The following is an 18,714-nucleotide window of genomic DNA, read 5'->3' on the forward strand; positions in this document are numbered from 1 at the left end:
CATGGTATTCATTGTACAACATTATTTAATGGTCACCATTGTCATACATAATTTAATTGGAAATGCAGTTCTGTAAAGTCATCTAATACATGGAGCCAGAGGTAAAGTTCTGCCAAGGAAAAACCGATTAAATGTATTCAGTCATATGTAAACATGATGAATATGGTCTCCAGCTAAGGTCAGATGCATGGAATAACTGTTCACTGTTGTGCGTATTTGGTTCTGGCCTTATTTCTCAAGGTGCTTTAAAAATCAAAGCAGCATACACTGTCTGACGACAGCACCTGAAGAGCGCCATTATTTTACAACCCATGAAGGGTCTTTCCTGATGGTGTCATTTTCTGGGCCCAGAACTGCAACCCCACATGTCCTCTGCCCAATGCCAAGGTACCTGTGTTAAACGACAGCAAAAAGATGATTGGATTTAATCCCTTGACATTGGGGCTAATTTAGGGTAAATGTGAGTTGAAGCACTAAAAGAAGAGTCAGGGATTTAAAACACCTATTACAGATTGAATACCTGAATACCTGATGTCCAACCAAAACCCACATTACCTGCCAGCCACGTCAACAATGTTCTTTGATGTGACAGCAAACAGTCTCTCTCTGTGGGCCTGTTTTAGCTCATCTGTAATTCCAGTCAGGAAACGGCCCATACCTGCAAAGCATGCCTGGATATTACCTCTTTGTGGACCGGAAATGTTCCCAAAGCTGTCCTCTGTTACGAATGGGTTATAAAAGATACCGCAGCAAAACACCACATTTAATCAGTCATTTGACAGGCGCTCTAATCCAGACAGACCTACAGGAGCAAATAGGTGTGCCTTGTTCAAGAGTAAAAATGAATAAAACCTTGTTGGTTTGGAATTTCATTAACTAGACTAACACCAACCATAAAAGAGCAGCATGTTAAATGGCAGATGAAGAGGTTGGATCTGAAGATGAGGAAGGACATGAAAGCAAGCAGCTTGTGTCAGTAGTGTTGTTGGTCACCTAGTGGGGACTCAGTGTTGTGAGGTAGGCCTCTGGCTCCCCTAATTCTCTATGTAGTGTACTACTTTCAGGCCCATCATTCATTACATAAGGGGACCATTTAGGACGCTGCCACCACTCACCTTTATCGGAAGGAGCAACAGGGGAGTCGACTGCTGAGAACACGGACAGCTTGGCCTCGTCGATGTCCTGCTGGGTAAACGCTCCTGATCGGGCCCAGTCCACCCCCTTACGGAACGCTGCCAGAGTCTGTACGGAGTTGGGGTCTCTGGTACCAACACAGACATGGAACAATGGGCTAAAACTACATTTGCCAAGTATATTCAAACTGTACATGTTCCTCCTTAAAGAGGATAACGACAAGCATCGCCAAGACATGGGAATACAGTGTGCTACAGTGTTCCTCTTCTGTTAGATGAACTGGTATCATGACATCCCATTTTTCGGAGGTTTCAAACTATGACAGCTAGGAGTAAAGACAATGCTGCCATCATCATCATCATCATCCCTGAGCCTTCTACCTGTACTGAAAACTATGGGCAGTGTGTTTTCATTGTTCTCTTGGCAGAGATGTTCAAAAAGATTGTGACTCGCGGTTTAAATGAATCACAGAAAATTTGGATTCAATAACTTGGTATATATTCATTGTGACAGAACATTCATTTTTTTCTGTCAAGTTTGTTGTTCCACAAAGATGAATCTAGCGCATCTATGAGGTGGAGCTGTATTACAGAATGAAATAAACCCTTTAAGAAGATTCCTGACGTTTCAGGTTTGCATGAAAAGAAAAAAATAGGATTTCCCCTAAATGTACCAAAATGATTTCTTTCCGGCAGCGAGGCCAACACACCGTTTGGACTACGCTAACCCCCTGTTGTGTGGAGACATAACCCACCGGTACGAGTAGAAGGTGAACAGTCCACCGCCCATCCTGGCCCCGCCCCCATAGGCTCCACCCTTCTCTCGGATCTCTCCGTGCAGGTACTTAGCCGTCATCATCCGGGCCAGGATATTCAGGCTGAAGGAGATGGAGGGGGACATTTCAGTAAGAACACTGATATGAGATGTTCTGGTTGGGTATGGGAACAAGCCGTCAGACGTCACCTGGCATAGTCTTCATGGGTGAAGGGAACCGTACGGATACAGTGGCTGACAAAGTTGACAGGGAAGGGCATCGGGAAAAAGGTCTTCATCTGACACGGCTTGAAGTGGGCCTCCTGTAGTGGGTCGACCGGAGATTAGAACCAGCCGTAGAAGGACGGAGGTCGTTGGGATCGAGCGACCCAGAGTAAGAATGCTGGTCGGGGATCAGGTCCATTATTGGTTGTCGTGAAAGGGACAACTGATCCCAAATCAGTATTCTTACGGAGACGCTTAACACATTATGTAACATAGGCTTAGTTAAAAACAGTGGGGCGATACGCACTTTGATGAGTTTCCTACTTGGGCCGGATCCTGGGGCTGCCAGCGGGTCCAGAGGTCTCTGTTGGGATCAAAAGAACCAGTCAACTCCTACCCGTACAGGCTTCAGGTTTCCTACAATAGGCCCTGGTCAAAAGTTGTGCACTATATTGGGAATAGTCTGTCATTTGTGATTAAATTAATTGTTTATAGTAAAGTCTTCGTTCCTACTTCAGCGATATCTGGCCGAACTGGTCTGCGGTCCTTCTTATTGGAAGCTACTCCGGAAATGAAGTGATCCAACTGTCCTGCTGCGTCAGCTACCTTCTGTGGCGTGGTGTTAACTGCACATCTGTCCAAATAACCACAGGTTGTCATATACCTCAGGCAAAAAATATATACTCATAAGCCAAAATTGTGTCCTGTTCTTGTGTGTTCTATTTCACCTTTTCGTAGTTTGATACGACATGCAATTTTTTGCAGTTTGTAACATATCATAGAGATATGGTGCTTTAAGATCTTGCACCTTTAAGTACATGTAACATGTAAAGCCTATGCCCACCTCATGTTCAGCGGATTGAGAATGTGCCTCTTGATTCGAGGGAGGGTCCGTAGAACTTTGGTCAGGTCTGGCATCTCTGCAATCCTTTTCATGAACTTGACCTGATAGTAATGATACACATAAAAAAGAAAGGTGACGTCTGTTATTTTAAAAGTATAGATGATATTCAGACTCCTGCCTAATTCTCTCTTAAATGAAATAGAAATGCTACATTAAAACTTTGTGTTTTTGGAATAAAATATGAAAGAACAAATTCATTATTTCTTAAATGACATTGGTTGTTGTTGGGGAATATTAAACACCAAATAAGTATTAAACTCCCAAACATTAATATTTGATAGAGCCACCTTTCAGTGCAATGACAGCTTAAAGTCTTTGGTATGTACCAGCTTTGCAAAGTACTGAAGTGATTCTGTCCCATTCTTCTTGCCGGATTTGCCACAACAACTCTGGTTAAAGCGGTGTTGTGAATCAAATCTTCAAATCTTCAGAAAATGAGCATTGGTCTGACCCTCCCATTGGAAGACACTGTATTTTCATTAAGAGGCTACAATACCATTGTCCGTATTCGACTAGGTTTTTTCCATTTGCATCTAGACTCTGGTTACCCGGTCTGAATATTTCCATAGCCCACCCCCCCCTCACCTGCTCCATCCCTCCAAACGTCTCATTTAGTTCTCCGGTTGGGGTCAGGCTGCGAGCTGCGCGTGTCATGGCGTACATGTGACCAGAGTAAGAGATCCCATTAGCCAGCTCCTGCGCCGACATCATGACCAGCACACGCAGACGCTCCTCATCATCAAAGTGCGGGCTGCAGGTCAAGGGTCAATTAAATGAGTCATTAGTAGGCAATGGATATGGAGGTTAATGGTGGCAGAACCATGTCTGGCATATTCACGGTAGGATTATTATCTGATATGATCATATGACTAATTAGTACTGTTCTCTATGCCCTGGTATTCATGTGATGGATGTGTGAGCCGACCTGTTGAATATCTCACTCCACAGGTGAAACATGTCTGGAAGGTTCCTCTCCAGACATGAAGATGAGAGCAGCACTCCCTGCAAATAAAACAGGGTTGTTGGAGAAGGCATAATTTAAACATTGGGAACGTTTGCAACCCAAGAACACAATTGGCTACCTATAACAAAATCCACCAGCTTTATTTACAAAGCTCTTTTTAGATCAGGAGGAGTTGTCAGAACATGCCTACACAGAAACCCAGCCTAAAAAAGCAAGCGACAATTAATAAGATAAAAATGGCCGTTCTACACCACTGTGAGGTGAACATCACAGCGGCGCGTGCTTTCATGGCCGACGGTGACATGGTGGCGTGTACTGGAGGCGGAGCTTCACGTGATTGGCCGCTGACTGACCTGCTCATACATGTCCATGTTAGAGTGGTCGGGGTGGACCGACGTGGAGACCGACATGCCCCCGGTCTTCAGCTCCATCTGTTGGGCCTGCTGGCGGTAGTCAAGCCGCCCACAGCCCATCCTGAAACAAGACACGTTATCTTATCACAATTCACCTAACAGCCAAACACACCCGCAATCGCACAACCTTATCTCAATTGGAATGACACATTATCGCATTCGTTAAGTACCAGTGGACCCGCCCCGGCATGCCACCCAAGTGGACCCGCCCCGGCATGCCACCCAATCGCGTGACTCACACTGACAACATTTCAAAAGGCTGAAACTCAGCTAACACCTCCATTGATTTCAGGCATGTCATCGAGCCAAACCTTTCGGGACAAGGCGTGAAGGATCCCTCGTTTCGGCTGCACTCACCTGGTGATGACGCTGCAGAAAAGGGGCACGTACGGTTTGAGGTCTTCGGGGAGGGTGTTGAGACTACACACGGCCCTGAAGTACACCATGCCGTTGGTGGGCTGTTCACAGTACTGCACCGGCACGCCGCCTTCAGGCCAAAGACAGTGGGACGGTGAGGAAAAAGTACCGCAACAACAAGGACGTTTCCTTCAGGGAGTTACACAAGTCATTTGTTTGCGCTACAGACTAGTGAATTTGCCAGTGTACTCATTAGGAAAAAATTGTGCATTAGAATGTATGAGAACCACGCCTTGTTTTAAAGTAACTTTATAGCATTTCCAGACACCGAAGAGATATTGCTTATATTTACTTACAGCGTAAATAAAAGTTTTCCTTCTCCATACTTGTAATTAAATGTTAAAAAGCAGTTTTTCTGTGTTGGAACAACAGAACGGTGCGGCTGTATACCGGTCATTATAGTAGGCTGCTGATTAGCAAGCCCATCCTTCTCTAGACAGCTGATTGGCCGGTTCAAAAGCCATCCAAGGTTTTGAAACATTCTGCTTGAGAAAGCCTGAGGTGTTTTTTTTTTTTTTTTACATTTTCTTTCCCCCAACTTACGAATATGAGTTAAGAACCAGAATGACACTCTCACTGGGCTGTTACTTTACTGTAGAGGCATAATTTCAGGAAACTGGGTCCAATACTACAATAAGTACTGTACCTGCAGTGTCCATCACTACAGGTGTTACTGATATTGTTGGCTCAATGTCCGAAACTTTCAGGGCAGGGAGGCATGAGGCATCCTGGGTCTGGCTCTGAACTGACAGCAGCTCAAGACCTGGATAGGAAACAACACAAACACAATGTAAATTAGGACCAACATGTAAACCACCACAGATATAGGAAAGAGCAAAACCCTAAACATTGCTCTCACCAAGCAAACGCAGGTTTGTTTCATGCTGTATTCAACACAAAAACAGCAGCGCGGTTTAGCCTTGGACATTAGCGCCTTTGGCTGTTGTGGAAATATACCCAATATGCTGTGCAGTTTGTGTATCAACAGTATGCCATATCGCCAATTCTACCTTTGATCTTTTAAAATGAAGTCAATGAGATATTGCAGATCCCTTCAGTACTGGAGGCAGGCAAACAACTTACCCTTTTCATAAATCTCTTTCTTGTCACTTTCAGACAGAGCCTTTATCTTCTTCTGGAGTTTCTCCTTCTCTGATTTGGTCTGTTTCTCTAGGTAAGCCTCATCAGGACTCATCGACAGAGTCAGTCTGTGAGTGTTGTTCTGCATGGGCACAAACATCTTGTTGGTTAAACAGAATCTTGGGCCTCTTTTTCAATATACTATTGCTTAAAACATTGTCCTGGTCATCTTCTAGGAACTAAAATCATAAATGTGTCTCTTAAGAACACATTTTTATACTTTCTCCTTCATGTCCAAGACAACAGTCATGTGAAAAAGTATGTACACCCCCTGGAAAGGAAATTTTTTTTTTACATTCAGCATAGTTCTTGTGCAGAATTTGGTGGAATCACTGGTCCTATGTAGATTGCCAGTGGTTTGGAATTTTCTCCAATTGTACTTGATCCATTTGACAGTAGAATGATGTACTTGCTTGGAAATGCTATCAAAATATACTTGATGACCAATTCATTGCTATGGCTTTGCTTCTTCACTGAAACATCCGGCAAGCTGGTGAGAGTCAGGAAATATGTCCTCCTAAGCACATTCTACTGAGCTGTTTCAGGTTCTTATCTCACCCCTTCTCAACAAGAGGTTTCTAGTGAAACCTACACGTTTGGAGGAGAGCCGATCTCTGACCACAACAGAGCTTACTTGTACCAGACCCACCACAAGGAGCTGCTATCTCTGATAGCTAGAATACTCACGAAGACAGACCTATCTGGCAGCCAAATAATTGTTCTCTACAAAAGGAGAAAACAAACCGTTCAAACTCAACTCTGGACCAGTTCTACACACACTACTTACAGACTTACACTCGGGACAGCAAATGGATGTAAATATGCATGAGGGTGAACAAAAACCCAGTATGTTCTGGACCTTGTAGGGTAAGAGTTTAAAACCCTTGGCACAAACCATCTTGATTAAACATGCTGTAATCTGAAGCCTAGAATGAAACAGACGGTGCAATACTCTGAGACACAGAATAATGTCTGGCTGCTCAGGGAGGGCTGGATGGCTTAACTGTCAATCAGAGACAGGACCAACTACTAAGTCAACCACTGAAGTATTTGACAGGACTACACTAACAAAAAGAGGCTTATGTCATCTAGGTATTCAGAAGTAAGACTTCCTTTACTGTGGTTACCTTGGGCCTTTCATCAACCTGAATACAAATGAATGTATGTAGAACTTCTAAAAGGTGACAGTGCTGTATCACAATCTGACCAAAGTAAGTAGCAGGACATAAGACACATTGTGATATCCTGAGTTTCTAGTAAAATAGCTATACATTGCAGAGATGTACTCCCTAGTTTGAAAGGCCCGCTGGGAATTCTCCCAGTGCTCCAAATGGCTATTGCCTTCCTCTATAATCTTTCCTTGAAGACTCCTCGAAAATCACCATTAGCCTGTTATATCATATTACATTTGATTTGTTTTATCAGTGTATTAAACTATTCAGATTTAGAAACAGAGATGAAACTCAAATTCAATATTATTTATCCTGTCTGGTCTCTTACCTTAAAGTAGTGTAGGACCTTCTCCTGGAGAAAGCGAGGATTATCCTTCAAGGCCTGTCTGAACTGAGTCACACTGTCGCTGATCTTCAGCAGCTGGACCGGGTCACCATCGTGGTTCCAGCAGGAAGCTATGTACTGTTAGTGGAGATGGACAGGGCACAGAGGAAACGCGGTCGTACCGTAGGAAATGCCCAGGACAAAAACATACTGACATGTTACGTCTTTTCACAATCTTATATTCCTTTATTTATTCGGTGTAGGGTGTGTGTGTGTCTGTCGGTCTGTTCAGGGACATATCTGGGATGTTAAAGGCCAAGTGAAGCAGTTTTCATTTTCAATTTCAAATCATTTCTGGGTAACAATTTAATATCAAACTAAAACGTCCAAAATGAGCAAAAACAAATGAAGACCCTTAAACAATCTCTCAAGCAAGACGTTTGCTAGAACAATCTGGGGGTGGTCTAAGTGGTCAGGCGAAAACAGAAAACTAGCTTGTTATTGGCAGAGGGGTGTGACGCGTTCTATTATCTCTTGATAAACCAAAATAGTGCAAGAAGTCTCCAGGCATTTCATTCCTACAGCTTATTGCACAAGGAGGGTAAAATCCTAAACATCAAAGTATTTTATTAGGTTCATCATCGGGAGAACCCGGAACTCATGTCTTCAACTTTTAGCACAACCACGGGGGGGCGCTAATCAACCCTTGACCTTGTGATCTACTCACAGATGCCAGTGACAGGCCGAAACTGGTTGACTGATGTTTCATCTGGATCTCAATCTTATGAAGCTGAGCCTCGATCCTCTCCTCTTCAAATCCATTACTGTGTGGTAAGGAAAGGCCCGGTCAGATGACTGGGCATTTTTGGGAAGACAGTTTGAGCACATAACTCCCAAGCTGTTTACTCACGCAATGATCTCATCGATGGTTTGGACAATAATTTGCTTGACTTTGGGGATGTCTTCTTCCGCCATTCCTTGTAAGCCAATGCTGAACGATGCTTCTTTGGTGCTACCATCATAACTGTTAAAATTACATTAACAGATCAATAAACCTGACTGTATATGCATCAGAACATTTCAAAGAGCTCTTTTGATGCTCTGGCTTAAACATTGAGATGAAAACTGGTTGAAGGTGGAAGCTCCACTGACACGAAGAGACCACATTCTGGGACTTTCAATGGGAGTTGATTCTAAATCCGTCTCTGAAGTGATTAACCCACCCGACGACAGATGAGAAGTCTGATCCTATCTTGGGCTCTATGAGAGCCTTGTAGAAGGGAGAGTTTGGACCGGAGATCATCAGAGAGGATAGCAAACTCAGGGTAAAGCTCTCAAATGTATCTGTGATGCTGGAAAGAGACAGAAAGTAAAAGGGAAGGAGAGGTAGAGAGAAGAAAACAAACATGAGAATGAAAGACCTGGCCTTCTGCCTCGTCGCAGCACCGGCAACAAAGACATTATTTACAATCACTTGTAAAACTGATCAATGAAGTATAAAGCACCAAACCAACTGGCTAGATAGGCTAGCCTAGACACAGCTATGTTGAGATTCAGGTTTCATTAACCATAGGTTTAGGGTAACCGTCGCTCAGAGTGACGTACTCTCCCAGTAGGAAGCTCATACAGAGAGTGTTCTGTTTGGCTGGATCAGGTGACATGGCATCAGGACTGCAGGTCACATGGTCCTCTCTCTGTAAACAAACAAAAACCACACAATGTCAATTAAGACCTGATGTCCACAGCACAGGTCGTGGTCCGTCTGAAATAGATTATGTGATGCCGCGACACAAACACACCAATAAACAGTAAGTTGTAATACAATCATTGATGGAAATGACTGGAAATCAAACTACTAATGCGTATATAATGAGTCTGCATCAGGGTTGTGTCTGGTAGATTTAACGGCTGGTTGAGTTCATTGTGCCCTGCTCTCATTCTCAGACCGTGGATCTTTCCGTCGTGGAACCTTTCCGTCGTGGAACCTTTCCGTTGGGCAGCTGAAAACCTTAAGAACTTGGCTAAATGTTGCGGATCTGTGATAATCAACGGGTGATCTTCTGGAACCAAATGAAGCGACTTACAGGCTGGTCCCAGATGGGTTGACTAGGGACAGCGGTGTCAGGCTCAGTCCGCTCAAACCTGGACAGAGCTTCCTCCTGGATCTGCTCCAGGTGTTGCTCCAGGGGCAGATCTCCGTAGGTGAAAAACCTAACGGATGGAAGATGGTCACTGCCAAAGCACAGTCCTGGTTTCATCCAAAAGTGATCCATCTGGATGTTGCCGACTGACAAGGATCAAAAGGCTCTAGTAATTTGATTGCTGCGCACTTAATCCTACCCAATAGCATGTACCCTGTTCCCGGTGTGTGTGTGTGTGTGTGTGTGTGTGTCAAAGAGAGTGAACTATACCTTGCGTTGCTGGGGTGATAGTGTGTGGCGTGGAAGTGTTTGAGTTGTTCCCAGGTGAGGTCAGGGATGGCCAGGGGCTCCCCTCCAGACACCACCCCGTACGTGTGGTCAGGGAACAGCTTGTTCTGCAGGTGCTGGGCGTACACCCGCTCGTTGTCTGACTGAAGTCACATTCAGATGGGACGCGTGTGAGAAACCTAAAATCACCTGGATCCGCCCATCTCCTGAGCCCACTGCTCAGTAATTCATTCTCTCTCACTAACATTTGAATAAATGAGTTGAACTACACAAAATAGGTGCGTCTTGAATAATTGGAAAAGAAGCGACTCACAAAGGCGCCCTTCATCTCATTGAAGACGACTCCTTTAAAGGCCAAAGGAGAGGCCGGGTCTGTCGGGTTTTCATTCTCCAGTCTCCATCCCTCCTGCCTTAGACGGAACATAGAGGACGGGCGTGTGAATGCGGGACGCCTCGGACCTTGATGAAGCAGCATCCATCCAAACCAACCTACTCACCAGAAATCCAGTTCTCGTAGACAAGGGAAAAAAACGGCATCCAGATACACCGAGAGAAGATTCTGGAAATCTTTTCCGTTTTGTGTGGAGAACGGGTACATGGTGTAATCGCTGGCTGCAAACAACAAAACCCCCAGAAGATTCACTCGCTGTGCGCACAAACGTGCGTTTTACGATCCGTGTACAGACTCGCGCACAAGTGCAGTACCTGTGAAGGCGTTCATGAACGTGGACAGTGACCTGTTGAGCATCTTGAAGAAGGGGTCTCTGCAGGGGTACTTCTGCGAGCCACACAACACAGTGTGTTCCAGGATGTGAGGAACCCCGGTGTCGTCCATCGGGGTTGTCCTGAACTGAACACTGCAAAGGTGTCATGACGACAGCAGAAAACACTCTCGTTACAAAAAGCAATCGTTTAGTACTGTGACAACGGAGCCCAGGGATTACATGTCCCCCAAATAACTGTAAAAAAAATAATAAAAAAAAGCTATTTCACACAAACAGCGCATTATTACCTAAAGAGATTGTTTTTGTCATCTCTAGCTGCATGGAGATACTGGGCGCCCGTGTTGTCATGGGTCAGTTTGACGGCTGTGAGGAACAGGTCAGGAACCGTGACTACCTGCACCAATACAGGACGATTACATTACATTTCATCCAAACTTTAACATTAACCCATGCCTAGAGTTTGTTGTGAAAGCAGTAGCTAAGAATAAGCACGTTTTAGAGGTTGAGGTGAACTGTGGTTCAGTTGGTTATGCTTGGCGTTTGCAATGTCATGGTTGTGAGTTCAAATCCCGTTAGGACAGCCCAGAGTAAAATGCCTACTGTCGCATTGGATAATACTCTCCTTAAATGAGTAATTTACTTATTACGTAATGTCTTGGAAAACATACTTCCTTAACTGTGAAGCCATGAATCTTCTGCCCTGCCTGGTACTGCAACGCTCTCTCTGTTGCTGATGTACTCCTGAACCTCCATGACGGATTCTGTCCCAGGACGCTGGCGTTAGCAAGAGAGAAAAGTATCATTACTACCTTCCTGAATTTAATCTACCACTGTTGTGAAATTAATCAACAAGGAGATTTGATAACAGAAAAATGTTTTACTGTTCGCTTGCATCAGCTGTGATCTACTCAGGTCACACATTTGTTAACATACTACGACTACAGTAGAAAAACCGAGAAGACACAGAATCTAGACAAACGTGTGTACATACCATGCCATCTTACTACAATTAAGACATGTCTACATGATCAAGGAAAGTAATTTCGAAATAGTCTGTCACATGTATGCAATACCGTTGGCTAGCAGTGCGTACTAGCTCTTACCTCAGATGTCGAAGTTTATGGAGGATCGTTTTTTGCCTAAACATGATTTCCTTAATTTAGCAGCAATGAATGTAGTTGATATTAATATATAAACGTGCATATCAGAATATTATCCTCTGAAGATTAAATTAACTACAGTCATACAACTCTCATAATATGGCTAGCTACACAATGTATCATATCATGCCGACATGCTGTCAAGTAGGTTCACGGTCACCAGTACCGTAATGCTATTGGTCAGCGACCTGCAGCACGTAAACGTTCCCTATTCCTTGACCAATGAAAGACATAGCTCCCCCTTTCTTTTAAAATCTCTGACAACTTAACATGCGCGCGGTCTAAAACTTGTGACGTTCAAATTATGCGACATAGCGTGTTATCCGTGAAGGACACGGAGAATCAAGTGGGGGGGATTGATATGAAATAACTTCAGATACAGCTTCGGGTTTTTTCCCTGGAAATTGTCATCATGGCGGTGTTATCATTATCTCGGACTCTGCGCTCACTGGCTCTCTCCCGGCCTGTTTTGTTACCCTACCAGACGGCGGTCCGCTCTCAGGTCTTATCTCTACGAACCTGCTCTGGCTTATGGGGCTCATGTTTAGAACAGTGGAGAGGCTTCCTGACTACAGCCAGTCTGGAGCAGAACAGAACCGCATGGAAAAACAGGGAGAAGTACACCATCCGACCTATTGGCATGAAGAAGACTGGAGGCAGAGATCACACGGGGAAAATTCGTACGCACGGCATTGGAGGAGGCCACAAACAAAGATACCGTTGGATTGACTTCCAGCGTCTCCGCTACCAACCAGGCAATGAGGAGAAGGCCTTCGAGGAGAAGGTGGTGGAGGTTCGGTACGACCCCTGCAGGTCAGCAGATATAGCTCTAGTGGCTGGGGGCAATAGGAAGCGTTGGATCATTGCTACGGAGAACATGCAAGTTGGAGATCTCATTAAAACCTCTGGGACTATAGGCCGCATGGCTGTCGCCGCTAATGAGGGAGACTCGTTCCCCCTGGGAGCTCTTCCCGTTGGAACTCTGATCAACAACCTGGAGCTGTATCCCGGGAAGGGAGCCACCTACATCCGCGCTGCCGGTACAAGCGGTGTGTTACTTCGTAAGGTCAACGGAACAGCAATTGTCCAGCTGCCATCAAAACTGCAGGTGCAGGTGATGGAGACTTGCATGGTCACAGTGGGACGAGTGTCCAACGTCGACCATAACAAACGGATCATCGGTAAAGCCGGGAGAAACCGTTGGCTTGGCATTCGTCCCTCCAGCGGCTTGTGGCAGAGGAAAGGAGGCTGGGCCGGACGTAAGATCAAACCACTTCCCCCCATGAAGAGTTACGTTAACATGCCGTCAGTGTCTGCCAACTAACAAAGACTCTGGTGTTTGTCCTCAGCGTCTATCAATCTGCAAGGGTTTTAAAACTGTATTTTGCGATCTCCGTTGCATACTCTTCATGTCCTCTACTCTTTGACTGGGTTTATATACAAAATGTGTACCTTTTTTTTTTTTTACCAGGTTGACTGAGAAAACATTAACATCTGGGAGCAATTAGGGATAGCTGCCTTGTTCGGGACATCATATTTCTCAATTTGCTGTCTCTGGGGTTGTTCAGATGCTTTAGTCACTGGGCTACCTAACCCTCATTCTCTTCCTATTTGTTTGGAGAAGGTGACGAGGATGTGGGGAGTACTACATTGAGATCTTTCTATTGTGAACCCTAAACAGGATGTTGTTGGCTTATGATTCAACAATATTGGCATTACGAATGCCATCTTCACCTCTCGCTTATCTGTTAGTTTAACTGAGGTAGTGATACTGAAGAGCTTTTCTTGTTAGTGATGCCTTTGTAAGATACAAAACTGTCAGTTATTTGTTCGGCCAATGGGTGTGACAATGTTTTGGACATTACATTTAAAGTATTAAATTGCATTTTAATTTGCTTTTTTTATTGCCATAACAATGTGTCAACAGAACAATATTAACAATAGAAAATTATAAGGTTAGGCTCCCAAGTCACCCCATTGTGTGACCGCTGCGTCATTGCAGACAGGCGTGCTAGTCCTGGATGTGGCATACCGACAGTGACCGTGAGTTAGCTCAGTCTAGGCCCGTGTCGGGTGTCGAACAGGGCTACCTTTACTCCTGGTGGTCTAGCGAATCCTTATGATATTTTGTGCACGCTCAAAGGGTGGTTGTTGTCCAGAAAACAAGCTCTCCTCCAAGTGTGCATGTACTTGGCGAAATCTTGGTTTCAGAAAGCAGTATGATAAGCAGAAAGGCTTGCTGAGGTATGATCTTGTCTCTTCTCAGCAACTCTTTAGCAGTTACAAGGGAGTCAAAGATTGAGAAGTGTCCTCACAAAACTGGGATGGGTGAAAAACGGAGTGAAATCATTTGTCTACAATTGCAATGACATAATAAAATCAACAGTAATCAATTTATAATGTTAATGGTCTTGTTAATGTAAAACAAATAATAATATATAGCTATTGGATAGACAATGGACTAGATCAAATGGTGAATAAAGGGAGGTGCTTTAATACATGTCTACATTATAGAGGAAAAAGCAACATTCTTATTCATTTTATTGCATTTATTGTCACTCACTGTGCCTCTTGTGGCAGGCTGTTATGAGTCCTTAACTAGTGAATTTGAGCTTGTCTTATAGGATCCCATCAGGTCTGCGTGTTTGTTGAGGGCATGATGTCTCTTCATAGAGCTCTTTCTCAGCATTGAAATGTCTGAAGTATTGGTCGTGATGGAGGAAGAAGCAGTGAGGGTTAAAAAAAAGCGGCAAGTTCTGAACCAACTAGGCCTTTATTTCACACGTGCTATGTTGATTTAGTGATCCCAATTAATGATACAAATGTAAAAACTACTGTTTTTCAGAAATACACGCCCATAGTAAATATTGAACCTGCTGTTTGTTTCTTTTTTCAGTAGTATTTTTGTACTCATTTCATAGCCCTGTTCCACCAGAGAAACTTCAGTGGACCCAGTTCTGAATCTACTTGTGAATCCCTGATTTACCAGCAGATGGCAGTAGTGTCATGGCCATGTCATTCAGATGTCATGCGACTCAAAATGTGAAAATCCTTTTCTATTTGATGAAGAACAGAGAACAGGTCACATACTAGCCCATGTTTGAATATTGTTTTTAATCTGTAGAGATTTTCTTGTGACCGGTCGATCAACGTTACGTATTTGCTGCAAACGTGGTCAAAAATAAGCCTCCCACCTACAACCCTGTTTCCACAAAAGTTGGTAAACAGTATAAAATGTAAATAAAAACACAATGTAATGATGTGCAAATCATTTTAACCCTATATTCAATAGAAAATAGTACAAAGACAACTGATAAAATGTGGAAACAGACATTTAGTTTTTTGAAAATGTATGAACACTTTGAATTTCATGCCACCAACACATTTCAAAAAAGTTGGGGCAGAGGCAACAAAAGACTAGAAAAATTGTGTAATTCTAAAAAAACTGGTGGAATATCACAACTAATTAGGTCAATTGGCAACAGGTCAGTAACATGATTGGGTATTAAATGATCATTTCAGGGAGGATGGGTCTCTCAGAAGTGAGGATGGGGAAGGGTTTCGCTACTCTGTGAAAGACTGCGCGGGCAACTAGTGCATGATAGTGCAAGAATAACGTTTCTTAACGTATAATTGCACAGTTTGGGGATCTTGTCATCTATTGTATGTAATATCATTAAAGGATTCAGAGAATCCAGAGAAATCTCTGTATCCGAGAGACAAGGCCAATACACAATATTGGATGACCATGATCTCTTAGGCCCTCAGATGGCACTGCGTTAAAAACAGGCGTTCTGTAGTGGAAATCACTGCAGCGGCTCAGAAACACTTCCGAAAACCATTGTCTGTGAACACAGTACATTGCTAAATTCACAAATGCAAGTTAAAACTCTGCCATGCAAAGAAGAAACCATATATAAACAAGATTCAGAACCGTTGTCACTTTCTCTGGGCCCAAGCTCATTTAAGATGGACTGGGGCGAAGTGGAAAACTGTCCTGAGGTCTGACGAATCAAATGATTTTTTTTTTTTGGGGAATCACGCCACGTCCTCCGGACCATCCAGCTTGTTATCAGTGCGCAGTTCATAACCCAGCATCCATTATGGTATGGGGGTGCATTAGTGCACATGGCGTGTGACTTGCACATCTGTGAAGACACCATTAATGCTGAACAATATATACAGGTTTTGGAGCAACATATACTGCCATCCAGACAATTTCTTTTTCAGGAAAGGCCTTGCTTAATTCAGCAAAACAATGCCAAACTACATTCTGCACGTATTACAACTGCATGGCTCTGTAGTAAAAGAGTCCGGGTACTAAACTGGCCTGCCTGCAGCCCAGACCTGTCACCTATTGAAAACATTTGGTGCATTATGAAATGAAAAATATGACAAAGGACACCTTGAACTGTTGAGCAGCTGCAATCCTATATCAAGCAAGAATGGGAATATATTTCACTTTCTGAACTACAGCAATTGGTCTCAGTTCCCAAACGCTTACCGAGTTTTGTTAAAAGAAGAGGTGATGCAACACAGTGGTAAACGTGTCCCTGTCCCAACTTTTTTGAAACGTGTTGCTGGCATCGAATTCAGAATGGGCCTATATTTTTCCAAAAACAATAACATTTATCATTTTCAACATTTGATATGTTGTCTTTGTGCTATTTTCAATTAAATAGAGGGATAAATGATTTACACATTTGCATTCTGTTTTTATTAGCATTTTACGCTGTGTCCCAACTTTTTTGGAAACTGGATTATACAACTGTTTTTTGTTTCTTGAATAAAAGTGATCTTAATTATGTCTACTGGTATATCAAATAAAATGTTTTATCATGCTATGTAAAAAACTGGTGTAAAATTTACATGCTCTCTCTTATAACTATGCAGAGTTAAAAAGAGAAAGAGATAGCAACATACACTTTAAATATACAGTGGGGAGAACATGTATTTGATACACTGCCAATTTTGCTGGTTTTCTTACTTACAAAGCATGTAGAGGTCTGTAATTATTATCATTGGTACACTTAAACTGTGAGAGACGGAATCTAAAACAAAAATCCAGAAAATCACATTGTATGATTTTTAAATAATTTATTTGCATTTTATTGCATGACATAAGTTTTTGATCACCTACCAACCAGTAAGAATTCTGTCTCTCGCAGACCTGTTAGTTTTTCTTTAAGAAGCCCTCCTGTTCTCCACTCATTACCTGTATGAACTGCACCTTACTTAAAAATCATACAATGTGATTTTCTGGATTTTTGTTTTAGATTCCATCACTCACAGTTGAAGTGTACGTATGATAAAAATTACAGACTTCTACATGCTTTGTAAGTGGGAAAACCAGAAGAATCGGCAGTGTATCAAATACTTGTACTCCCCACTGTAGAAGATAAAAAATGCTAACTAAAGGAAATGTATACAATGAATAACAATAACAAATGACAATACAGAACTGGGTGTATAAGTACTGTGTTGATATGCTGGGTAATAAGCACATATGGTTTAGGTAGATAATACAGGTGTAGTACTCTGAAACAAAAACTAGGATGATTATCTCTGAAAACCTGTAGGTTACAGTATTTTGGGGACGAGGTAGTGCATTCTAGATTTAGGATCTATCCTAGAACACAGTGTAAAGGTATAGGTCATTATATTATGTTTTGTACTGCATCGTGTATTAAATACAATCCAAACTGAGAGTCCATATTCTTCTGGGGTGCTTAATAGTTAATAGCAGGCGAAGGCTGTCTAGACTGGTTTGAAGATTTTCATCCAGACATCTGTGCCGGATACGGCATTGATATTCTGAAATGGTACTGTCTGTAGCCGTTGCTGTGTAATATCTACCATGCCCAGCCATCCATTAGTAGTCTGGTATATAAATTATTAGAATCAACAATGTTGATTTACTCACACACACACACCCAGGAACACAAATATCTGTTTGCTTTGAAATATTAGAGTTGATCTCTGTGTGACATTTGTAAGGACATATCCTCCCTTAGCAATTCAACCTTCTTGGACCTCAGATTACTTCTCTCTCCGAAGAATGGCCCCGGGCTCCTGCTCTGTTTTATTTGGAAGCCATAAAAACCATGCTGTGGGCACTATAAAGAAATCTGCCAGGTTGTAAGAGCACAATGAACAGCTCTTCAATCCAACAGAGAGAGCCAAGAGGTCGATAGCATGCGAAGTCACTCAGTTCAAAACATATAGGCAGGTAGACAGGGAGTTCAATAACTAGCTTTTTCGAAAAAGCCAGTCTGTGGCCCACTCTGATTGAATTGTTTAATTCATTCAAATATAAATGGGTGTTTCAAGTATTCACAGCAGGCTTGGTTGTGACAAAATGAAAGCCAGAACAAATTCCCAGAGACACATTTTCACTGAGGCAAGTTTGATATATGCTTTACCATGAATATCTTGCAAGTTTTTCCTATTGCGTTTATTAAAAGAAGCTGTTCTTCACTTTAGAGAACCATCCTGCTCGGACTGGACCCCGAGGACATTCTCATTCTGCTGTTTGATCAAAAAAATATTCCCTGCAGATCAGGTCAGAGAGTGAGGAGTCCCCAGTCCAGTCTGCTTTGCAAGGGCTCACTCGGACTCAGAGCAATAAACGGATCCTACTGCCTTGATCCGGGGCTTGTTCTCCAAATGCAATCCTGCCCCCTATATGGTGCACTACTTCTGACAATGCCCTGTCAAAAGTAGTACACTAGAAACATGGTAAGTATGGCGTCATTTGCGATGTTACCTGGGTTTCAGATTGTAGCTGGATGCCTGCTGTTCTGGTGTGAACGTTCTCGTTCTCTATTGTGCGATTATGAACACATGCAGTGTAGCCTTTTTAACTGCATGCCTTGTGTACGTGACACCTATACGTATTTCACCCAACCGTTGTTTCTAAATCACAAAAGAAGGGTGTATGCGATGGGATCTGA

At 43.0% G+C, this 18,714-nt stretch overlaps 2 protein-coding genes across 3 annotated transcripts; one reads left to right on the forward strand and one right to left on the reverse strand.

Moving 5' to 3' along the window:
* Positions 1 to 212: 212 nt before the first annotated feature.
* Positions 213 to 11,929, reverse strand: pitrm1 (pitrilysin metallopeptidase 1). 2 transcript variants are annotated; one of them, XM_010882749.4, is made up of 27 exons: positions 11,705 to 11,929; positions 11,270 to 11,375; positions 10,889 to 10,995; positions 10,582 to 10,733; positions 10,374 to 10,488; positions 10,190 to 10,286; positions 9,859 to 10,019; positions 9,532 to 9,658; positions 9,053 to 9,141; positions 8,671 to 8,799; positions 8,358 to 8,471; positions 8,175 to 8,271; positions 7,451 to 7,585; positions 5,894 to 6,032; positions 5,457 to 5,573; positions 4,751 to 4,880; positions 4,334 to 4,454; positions 3,942 to 4,018; positions 3,602 to 3,767; positions 2,957 to 3,057; positions 2,626 to 2,746; positions 2,420 to 2,476; positions 2,098 to 2,210; positions 1,889 to 2,011; positions 1,116 to 1,261; positions 556 to 658; positions 298 to 391 (listed from the first exon to the last, which is right to left on the reverse strand). In XM_010882749.4, the coding sequence occupies exons 1-27, from the start codon at positions 11,746 to 11,748 to the stop codon at positions 298 to 300; spliced, it is 3,081 nt and encodes a 1,026-aa protein (XP_010881051.2). In that variant the 5' UTR covers positions 11,749 to 11,929. The 2 variants fall into 2 exon arrangements, with proteins under 2 accessions (XP_034147365.1, XP_010881051.2); XM_034291474.1 differs by lacking the exon at positions 11,705 to 11,929 and having other exon boundaries at positions 213 to 391.
* Positions 11,930 to 12,042: 113 nt separating this feature from the next.
* On the forward strand, positions 12,043 to 14,633 carry mrpl2 (mitochondrial ribosomal protein L2). The gene has a single exon (XM_010882737.4). The coding sequence runs from the start codon at positions 12,174 to 12,176 to the stop codon at positions 13,083 to 13,085; it is 912 nt and encodes a 303-aa protein (XP_010881039.1). The 5' UTR covers positions 12,043 to 12,173; the 3' UTR covers positions 13,086 to 14,633.
* The last annotated feature ends 4,081 nt before the right edge of the window (positions 14,634 to 18,714 follow it).

The sequence above is a fragment of the Esox lucius genome, chromosome 3, assembly GCF_011004845.1.
Source record: "Esox lucius isolate fEsoLuc1 chromosome 3, fEsoLuc1.pri, whole genome shotgun sequence".
In the NCBI taxonomy this organism is placed as follows: Eukaryota; Metazoa; Chordata; class Actinopteri; order Esociformes; family Esocidae; genus Esox; species Esox lucius.